Genomic DNA, 9,982 nt, shown 5'->3' with positions numbered 1-9,982 from the left:
ATTATTTTCAACCTCCGTCATTTGCAGCGTCAAATATTGTGCGTTATGGTCACAAGTTCAAAATTCAAAAAGAGCTTTATTGGCATGACAAGGTTACACCCGTTTTGCCGAAGCAAGTACAGGGGGTTCTTGGTCAAAGTTGTGTTGCGGTCGAAACGCGGAAATGCACCACAAGCTCGCGTGTTTTTACGACAATGAGGGCAATGCGGGGCGGAAGTGTTGGCATAGGCCGTAAAGCCGGCGGCTGTGGCTGCGCAGCGCCGGCGCGGAGAGGAGCTCGTCTGCGGCGCCACTTCCTGCTCCCTGTCGGTGCACCGGCTGCCGCGTCCTGCGCAACAGATTGCCGTCTTGTCTCCGCACAGGTCACGGTGTTGCGTGTTTACAAGCCAGCGGGGGTTTCCGCCGGTGTGTGTGACAGTGTGACACCGGCATCGGCCGCGGCTGTCGTGCTGTGTTGGTGTGTATCGCGGTTGTTGTCTTGTGCTGTGTTGATGTGCTGCCCTCCTGTTCCCTTCCCTTCTGATGAATACGAGTCGATTTCGGATAGACTTCTGGTAATTATGATGATGATGATGATGATAATATGTATATATTTATTTGTAAATATGAATGGCACTTGGGCTACAATAAGCGATCTGTGACTGTAACCAGACACAGGCATGAACACAGTTTGCGTGTATAATTGATGTTGTCATTGTTGTGGCTCAGAGCCGCGCAGGGCAGTGAGGCCGGCAGCTCAGATCCAGCTGCTCCCACCATGAACCGCAGCCGGCAGCCCCCCCGAGCCCGGGGCACCGGAGCGGCCGCGGCCAGACAGGTGAACACCCACCCTCTTGCTCTCTACCAGCCTCTGTGTCTCTCCATCTCTCTCTTTTGCTCTCTGTCTGTCTATAGCCACTGTGTCTATAATGAGTGTTTTCTCTCTCTCTCTCTCAGATGGGGCTGCTCTTGGACCTTCCCCCAGATGGAGGAGTGGAGCTTGGTGGCAATGAGGCGGACCTGGAGACCGAGCTCCTGGCTATTGTTGGTGAAAGTGGACCGGCCAAGAAAGAGAGAGGCAGAGGTGAGGTGTGACTCCCAGGGCGGGGGCGCAGGAGAGACTGCTGGAAAGTCACAGTTGGAGCGGGGTGGAGGGAGAGAGAGAGATGAAGTGGTGGTCAGGGATGTCCAGAGTGGAGCATTGAGTCTGCTGTGGAGGAGAGGAGGTTGGAGAGATCAGGGCAGCGATGTAGGACTGGGAGACACCGCACTTCACCGATGGGGTGAAGTGCGGTGTCTTCATGCTGGGGAGGTAAATGATGAAAGGAGGACAGGAACGGGAGAGATGGTCAAAGCAGCCGCTGGTGAAGTGCGGTGTCTCCCAGTCCTACAGCTCGGGTCCCTGAGGGCTGCTGTGGCTCGTGAGGCAGTGATACAGTGTAACTCCCTGCCCCGCTGCATGAACCTGCCTGGCGAGAGCGCGAGTCCCTCCCCACCACAGCGACTCACTGCAAACCTCAGCCAAGCGCCTGGAATGGCAGGAATGCTGCCACAGTGAACAGCCTTTTCCGGTTGCAGAGAACAATATTGAAGCACAACCGCACTGAGCTGGAGCTCAACTACAGAAGGCCGTGTGAGCTCCTGTAGTTACAAACAGCAAACTCTTACTACAGCCTTAGTGTGTAAATAAATATTATTATTATTATTATTATTATTATTATTATTATATTTCTTAGCAGACACTCTTATGCAGATTATTTTTCCACCCAGTGGCCCATCGATACAGCTGGGTTTATACTGGTGCATTCTGGGTAAAGTGCCTAGCTCAAGGGCACAGCAGCAGAGACCCCTGGGACTGAACCCCTGCCCCCCGCTCAGGAGCCCAGAGCCCCACATCTGGATACAGAGAAGGTGCCGGTTCTTTGTAGCAGAGTAAACCTCTGGAAGATGCTGTGTGAAGATAAACACTAATGATGCTGCTGAAACATTAACAAGCCCAAACAACAGGCGCTCAATGAACTGAAGTGCTTCCTGTGCCAATACTCATTCTTTCTCTCTCTCTCTCAGCCCCGGTCCCCATGGCAGATATTGAGCGCATGGCGGCTCTGTGTATGAAGGACCTGGATGAGGATGAAGAGGAGGAGGAGGATGGAGATCTGGAGGGAGATGAAGACCTCATGGTGAGCACACTGAGACACTGCTACACACACCGACACGCTGACACACTGATACAGGCACTGACACGGATGCACATGCGCACACACACACACTGACACACTCACTGTGAGAGACGCACGTAAAATCACTGTTCCTCTGTAGGCGGAGCTAAATGAAGTACTGCAGGAGGAATCAGAGCCAGAGACCACCCCCCCTCCCCGGCAGGGCCCCACCCCTTGCCCCGCCCCGGGAACTCCCATCAGCTCAGGGGGGCTGGAGTCCCTCCTCACGGAGAGGATCGACATGTACCAGGCTGCCATTATCAACACCAGGGCAGCGGGGGAGAGCAGCAAGACGCGCAGATACGAGAGAGGACTGAAGGTCAGAGAGAGACTGAGAGAAGAGGGATGGTGGTGGGGGGGAGAGGAGGAAGAAGGGATGGAAGAAGGAGTTGGGGTTTGTCACCGCTGTAGTAACCCTCTCTCCTCCTTTCAGACCCTGCAGTCTATGCTCTCGTCCGTCAAGAAGGGAAAGCCAATCAGTGAGGAGGAGATCCCTCCCCCTGTCGCCACGGGCAGCACGCCTGCGCTTCCACAGGCCCCGCCCCCCGAGAAGCCCGGGCCAATCAGAGAGCAGGTGGGGCGGCCTGAGGACACGCCCGCCCTCTCGGCAAATGAGAGAGCTCTCCAGGAGGCCCCGCCCATCCGGCCCAAGCCCAGCCTCCTGGTACCCCCCCAAGGTTGCCCTGCAACGACCCCGGAGACGCCCCTGATCTCACCCCTGACCCCGAGCCAGCCGGACAGCCTGCCACCCACAGGTGCGGTGCTGCACTTATTCACATTTATATAAATCCTAATAATTACATAATAACACAATAATAATACATTTGTGTGTGTCTCTGTCTGTGTATCTCTTTGTGTGTGTGTATGTGTATCTGTGTGCAGGAGTGCGTGCGCTGGTTCTCAGTCGGCAGAGGGAGTACAAACTGGCGGCTCTGAAGGCCAAGCAGAGTGGCAGGACAGAGCTGGCCCGCTCCCTGTACCACAGCAGCAAGGTACTGCACCCCCCCCTCCAATTCAAATTCAGAATTAGCTTTATTATGTTGGCTGAGATGATCACTTCCTGTTTACTCATTCAGTTACATAGAAATGAATGAACAAGTGAACAGGAAGTGATCATCTCAGGCTACATACAGGAAGTCATTTGCAGATAACTTGACATGCAATGGCAGATCTCTCTAAGTGATCACTCGGCTTGCCGTACTTTATTGGAGTGAGTGAAATAAATTAGGAAGTAAAAATAAGAGGCAGAGATGTTCCTGAGACACACACAGTGACTGTACAGATGTGGTGCACAGATGTGTACAGATGTTTTCAGGTCTCTCCTCTGCTCTCCCAGCTGTTGGACCCGGTCCTGGAGGCTCTGAACAGAGGGGAGTCCGTGGACCTGGGCACCGTCCCGCCGCCACCAGGTCAGGGGGCGCGACGACTCCGCAGGCCTGCTCTGTCTGCCGTCCTTCCTTCCCTCTTTGTCTAACCCCCCTACAAGCATCTCCGCCTTTCTTTCTTTCGCTCTCTCTCTCTCTCTCCCTCTGTCCCACTCTCTCTCTCCGTTAATTGACTGTTGTAATGAGTGTAAGAGTCTGAGTGTCTCTCTCTTTCTCAATTCCCTGGAGACCCTGTGACGGACAGCCCAGCCCCTCCAGTCCAGTCCACCCCCCAACCCCCAGCAACAGCCCTGCCCCCCACGGCAGAGCCAGGTATTCACTGTTACTGTGCCGTACTGTGTGTGTGTGTGTGTGTGTGTGTGTGTGTGTGTGTGTTACGGCGCCATACTGTGTGTGTGTGTGTGTGTTACTGCACTGTACTGTGTGTGTGTGTTACTGCGCCGTACTGTGTGTGTGTGTGTGTGTGTGTGTGTGTGTGTGTGTGTGTTACTGCACTGTACTGTGTGTGTGTGTGTGTGTTACTGCACTGTACTGTGTGTGTGTGTTACTGCGCCGTACTGTGTGTGTGTGTGTGTGTGTGTGTGTGTGTGTGTGTGTGTGTTACTGCACTGTGGGTGTGTGTGTTACTGCACTGTACTTTGTGGGTGTGTGTGTGTGTTACTATACTGTTTGTGTGTGTGTGTGTGTGTGTGTGTTACTGCACTGTACTGTGTGTGTGTCTGTGTTACTGCACTGTGGGTGTGTGTGTTACTGCACTGTACTTTGTGGGTGTGTGTGTGTGTTACTATACTGTTTGTGTGTGTGTTACTGCACTGTATTCCGTTTCATTAGTTCTTGTATATTAATTCTGTGTCTTTATACCTTTTTTCATGATTGCTTGTCTCTCCCCGCGTTTCTCTCTCCCCGTCTCTCCCGACTCTAGCGCCGCGCAGTGTGGCGGAGGCGCTGCAGCAGAGGATGGAGAAGTATCGCGTTGCTGCGGAGACCGCCAAGAGCAAGGGGGACGACCGCAAGGCCAGGATGCACCAGCGCATCATCAAGGTGACCGGGGCGGAGGGGCGGGATGAGGGGAAGAGAGCGGGAGAGACAGGGAGGGAGACGTGTGGAGATGCAATAATCAAGTCTTCCCCTCCCCCTCCCTCAGCAATATCAGGATGCTATCAGAGCCAACAAGGCCGGCCGGCCGGTCAACCTGTCAGAGCTGCCTGTGCCCCCAGGTAACTGACACACTGACTGACTGACACACTGACACATTGACTGACATACTGACACACTGACTGACACATTCTGTCTGTCTCAATTTTTTTTTTTTTTCAATTTTTAAAATACTTTATTGATTCAATTCAAAATACCTGCAGTTCATTTACATCTTTTCATTTTCACTCTAACAATTCTGTCTGTATGACTGTCTGTGTGGAGGTTGTGGGAACCCAGCATGACCTCTGTGTGACCTCTTTGGCAGGGTGCCCGCCACTCCAGGGGTCAGAGGCCAGAGATGGGCAGCAGAGCATCATGGGAGTGCTGGAGACCGCTATGAAGCTGGCCAATCAGGATGCAGACGCAGAGGAAGAGGGCGGGCCAGAGGAGGAAGATGTGAAGGTGAGACGAGAGTGAGCTCGTGTGGGATCATCTTTACTGTGTGTAGTAACTATGGATCGAAGTTTTAAACTCCTCCCTCCTCTCTCTCTCTCTCTCTCTCTCTCTCTCTGCCCTCCTGTTGTCTTCGTCCAGTCGGTTTTGCGCCCTGCTGCCCCTCGCCCCCCCGCCCATCGTAACACAGGGGTGACCCCAGCCCCCACAGACAACCCCAAACCAAAGATGGGACCCAAGGGTAGGGGTGTGCGTTGACTGTGTGTGTGTGTGTGTGTGTGTGTGTGTGTGTGTGTGTGTGTTGTGCAGCCCAGCAGCAGCGTATGTGTGTAACACAGTGTGTTGTGCAGCCCAGGGGCAGTGCGTGTTTGTAACGCAGTGTGTGTCGTGCAGCCCAGCAGCAGACGGAGCTGCTGCAGACTCGGAAGCAGCAGCTCCTGAAAGCAGCTCTGCGTGCGAAGCAGCTGGGGGACATGCAGGGGGCAGCGCTGCACCTGCGTCACGCCAAGGGCCTGGAGCCCATGATCGCCGCGGCCAGCGCCGGCCTGCCCATTGACATCTCCAAGGTAAGGGCGACGCCTGACCGCTGGTGGGGGTGCGATGTGTTCGTGTGTCTTCTGTCTCTCATCATCCCTCCATCTTCTCACTCTTGGGCTTCCTCCTCCCCCTCCTCCTCGTCTCTGCTCTCCCTCTCTCTCTCTCTCCTCCTCCTCCTCTCCCTCTCCCTGCACCTCTCTCCACCTCCTTCTCCCCGCTCCTCTCCCCACTCCTCTCCCTGCTCCTCAGATGCCCAGCGCTCCGGTCAGTGACAGTGAGTACACGCTGGTCCAGTCCTCCGGCCCCTCCCTGTCCCCAGCCAAGGTGCAGCAGTACAGACAGCTGATGGACCTGCTGAAACAGCAGCACCAGGTCAGACACACAACTGCACAATCACACACCCCACCTGCACAACCACACAATCGTACTATTCACAGCCTCTCTCTCTCTCTCTCTCTCTCTCTGCAGAAGTGTCTCAGTCACTCTCAGCAGTTCACATCCCTGGGGAACGTAGCTGAGACGGCCAGGTGTGTCTCTCTGTCTCTGCCAGTGTGTCTTTCTGTCCCTCTCTCCTGTCTGTGAGACGGTGAGTGACGGTGTCCCTGTGCTCTAGGTTCGAGCGGCTGTCGGATCACTGCCTGCAGTCCCTGGCTGTGCTGCGTCGGGCCCACGGGGGGGGACAGCCCGTGCCGGCATACCACTATGAGGAGCGCACCATCAGCACCGTCAAGTCAGTACTGACAATCCCACACCGACACGCACACTGACACTCCCACACATTGCCACAGTGACTGAGACCCTCCCCTCTCTCTCTCTGCAGGGTCTTCCCAAAGCTATCCAGCTCTGAGATGCAGTTGACTATAGTGAAGGGTATCAACCTGCCTGCTCCTTCAGGTCTGTCTCTGTGTGTGTTTGTCCATCTGTCTGTCTGTCTCCCCATTCCTCTTCCTGTCTGTCTGTCTGTGTGGCTCCAGTCTGGGCTCTGTGCTGCTCTCTCACTGTTCCTCTCCCTCTCTCTTCCATTAGGGTCCCCTAATGATCTGGATGCTAGCATTCGCTTTGAGTTTCCCTTCCCCAGCCTGGTAAGAGTGACGCACCGAGATACTGACACACAACACAAACACTCTCTCTCACTCTTACTCACACACACTCACACTCCCTTCCTGCTCACGCTGGTGCTGTCTCTCTCTCTCTCTCTCTCTCTTACAGGAGGAGGCTCAGAGGGATAAGACTAGCACAGTAAAGAACACCAACTGCCCAGGTACCCACAATGCACCTCTCTGACACGCTGACACCAGGACTTACAGACACAGACTGAAATCATGGCTCTCTGACACACTGACGCTCTCTCTGACCCCTGACCCCTGACCCCTGCAGAGTTCGGGGACCACTTCCAGCTGTCCATCTCCCGGGGTCACCGAGCACTCAAGAGGGTCATCCACAGCAAGGGCATCCGGCTGGAGGTCGTCCACAAGGGGTGAGTTGACCGGCTGACCCACACGCTGACTGACTGAGCGTGCGTGCGTGCGTGTGTGTGAGAGAGTGTTACAATGTTGTGTTGTTGTGTTACAGGGGCCTGTTTAAGGGAGACAAGGTTGTGGGCACAGGGCAGCTCAAACTGGAAGCTCTGGACACGCAGTGTGAGATCAGACAGTTTGTGGAGGTGAGCGAGACGGACGCACTGAGACGGACGCACTGAAACTGACACACGGACGCACTGAGACACTTCTCCCCCCACTACTCTCTCTCTCTCTCTCTCAGGTGCTGGACGGCCGCAGGCCCACGGGGGGGCGTGTGGAGGTCAGGGTGCGCATCAGGGAGCCGCTGGAGGGGCCGCAGCTGGACACGGTCACTGAGCGTTGGCTCGTCATCGACCCCCCCGCCGCTAAACCGCCCCCGGTGAGGGAGGGGGAGAGAGGGGGAGGAGGATAAGGAAGGCAGAAGTTTCTGTTAGTCTTAGTATTAATGTGTGTCTGTCTGTCTGTCTCTCAGGCAGCTGCACCTAAATCCCAGCGCTCCAGTGACCCCCCCAAAGACAACAATGCCAAGTGAGTCACTGATGCACACCTCAACACCTGACTGATGCACTGACCTGATGAGTCACCTCTCTCTCTCTCTCTCTCTCTCTCAGTCGCTCTGCTCCCTACAAGCTCCACAGCCTCAGTTTGCTGAACTATGACAAGGAGAGAGCCGAGCGGAAGGTCAGTCTCTTTGTCTGTCTCTGTCTGTCTGTCATAACCAGTGGTTCTGTCTGTCCATCAACGTCTCTCTCCTGCCCCCCAGCTGTCAGAGTGCCGTCAGTCTCGGCGGGACCCCCCCGCTGACCTGCTGCAGCAGCACAAGGACGTGTGTCGCCGGCTGCAGTGGCAGAGAGGGGTGCTGGAGCGGCCCTCCCCCGGCCTGCTGAAGGGTACACCTGCACACACCTGTCCTGGACACACATCTGTACACCTGTACACCCACAGTCACCCACACCTGTGTAACAGACCCACACACACACACACACACACACACACACACACACACATCTACACCTGTCCTGGACACACATCTGTACACCTGTACACACCTACACACACCCCTGTACAGAGTGTAACGCTATGCTCTGTCCCATCGCAGACTACGAGGCCGTGCTGAAGAAGTTCATTGTCGGACTGGGAGACTCTGTCAAACAGCTGTCCAGCCAGGGACACCGGGTACGAGACAAGGAGGGAGCTGGGCGGGGGAGAGAGGAGGAGAGGAAAGGTGCAGGGTGGGTAGTGAAATAAAGGTAGAGAGAGGGAGAGGGGAGTAATGTACAGAGGGAGAGATAAAGAAAGGAGGAGAGAGGTGGGGGTGAGAGAGAGAGGTGTACAGTGAGGGGGTGTAACAGCTGTTCTCTGTTCTACAGGAAGCTGCTAGAGATGCCCTGTACCGGATGAAGATGGTGGAGAGCGAGGTAACCCTCTCGACACACTGTGCTGTCAGCACACTGCACTGCCAAACACTGCTCTGACAGCACACTTGTCAGCACACTGCGCTGTCAATACACTGAGCTATAAATACACTATTAACACACTGCCTTATAGACACACTGCCCTGTCGACACACTGCACTGTCACTACACTGTCAGCACACTTCCCCGTCAACACACAGAGCTATCAATACGCTGTTGACACACTATTAAGCTATTTAATTTATAAAAACATTTTATTTACATACTGCCTAAGATTAAATGTCTGACTTTCTCTCTCTCTCAAAGATGGAATCCCTACAGAAGAGGCGCCCAAGAGCCATCTGAGGGGGGTTGCTGCTACACACACACACACTCAAACACAGACACTCACACGCACACACGCGCACACACGCGCACACACAGCAGAATCCAATAATGAAAGGAAATGCACTACAGTAATAACGATAATGAAACTACAGGGGGGGTTAGAGTTCAGGTGTAATGTTTCAGTGCACAGAACAGAACAATGACATCATCATCAGAGCCGACGTAATGGGCAGGTTATTGCATTGGCAGGCTCCCTGCTTCTCTGTGAAGGTGTATTAATTAATTAGTTAATTAATATAGAAGCTGTGGCTATTGGGGGGGCTGGCGGAGACGCGGGTGCCTCTGGTGCTCAAGGGGTTAACGGCTCCGGCCCCTGCCAAGGAGTGACGGATTAACAGCCGGACAGATTACTGCTCCTATTTAACGACTCCAATCAATAAAGTAATGAAGACCCTGAGCTGGAATAAGGGGTGGGGGGTGCGGTCTTTTTAAAATCTTTTTCTGGGGTGGGGGGGGTGTCGTGTGTTGAGTTTGCACTTTGTTGTGCTGAGTGTCTGTGGCTGACAGAGTGAGTGGGGCCCCCTGGAGAGAGACAGGAGAGATGGGAGCGAGAGAGGGGGTGGCAGCAACTCTGCCTGAGAGAAAAAACAAAGCACTATTTTAAGAGAAGTAAAATGAAATGAAAATTATATTATGAAATAAATAATTTTAAGAAAGTGGCTGCTGTGTTTGTCTGGTCGGAGGAGGCAGTGTGTGTGTGTTGGGGGGGGGGGGGGGGTACATAATTGAATAGGTAGTACATTCAAATTTTAAAATCTTTATTGTCAGAACTAATTACCATCACGTTGGGACAGTCCGGTTTACACTGTCAGTGTTTATAACCGCGCTGTGGCTCCCGGGGAAAGGGCGCCGGTGAAATAACGGCTCGATCACCGCAGCAAAGTCCCAGTCCGATCCCGGCATCGCCGTCCATCCCTGACGCCACTGCTGCCCCCGGCGCAACACCGCGG

The 9,982-nt window shown here is 54.3% G+C and overlaps 1 protein-coding gene across 1 annotated transcript; it reads left to right on the top strand.

Moving 5' to 3' along the window:
- The first annotated feature begins 232 nt into the window (after positions 1-232).
- On the top strand, positions 233-9,691 carry cc2d1a (coiled-coil and C2 domain containing 1A). Its single transcript, XM_066707761.1, has 29 exons — positions 233-554; positions 709-817; positions 937-1,063; positions 2,047-2,159; positions 2,299-2,517; positions 2,632-2,953; positions 3,081-3,190; positions 3,535-3,607; positions 3,812-3,895; positions 4,506-4,624; positions 4,728-4,800; positions 5,046-5,182; positions 5,315-5,414; positions 5,567-5,739; positions 5,960-6,082; positions 6,179-6,237; positions 6,324-6,440; positions 6,531-6,604; positions 6,737-6,792; positions 6,920-6,971; positions 7,088-7,187; positions 7,283-7,373; positions 7,472-7,609; positions 7,703-7,758; positions 7,842-7,911; positions 7,994-8,120; positions 8,330-8,406; positions 8,601-8,648; positions 8,952-9,691. Exons 2-29 carry the CDS (start codon positions 758-760, stop codon positions 8,988-8,990), a joined length of 2,937 nt encoding a protein of 978 aa, XP_066563858.1. The 5' UTR covers positions 233-554; positions 709-757; the 3' UTR covers positions 8,991-9,691.
- Positions 9,692-9,982: the final 291 nt, after the last annotated feature.

This window comes from Amia ocellicauda, chromosome 7, assembly GCF_036373705.1.
Source record: "Amia ocellicauda isolate fAmiCal2 chromosome 7, fAmiCal2.hap1, whole genome shotgun sequence".
In the NCBI taxonomy this organism is placed as follows: Eukaryota; Metazoa; Chordata; class Actinopteri; order Amiiformes; family Amiidae; genus Amia; species Amia ocellicauda.
The sequence above is the reverse complement of the archived record's forward strand: the minus strand, read 5'-3'. Positions and strand labels throughout refer to the sequence as shown.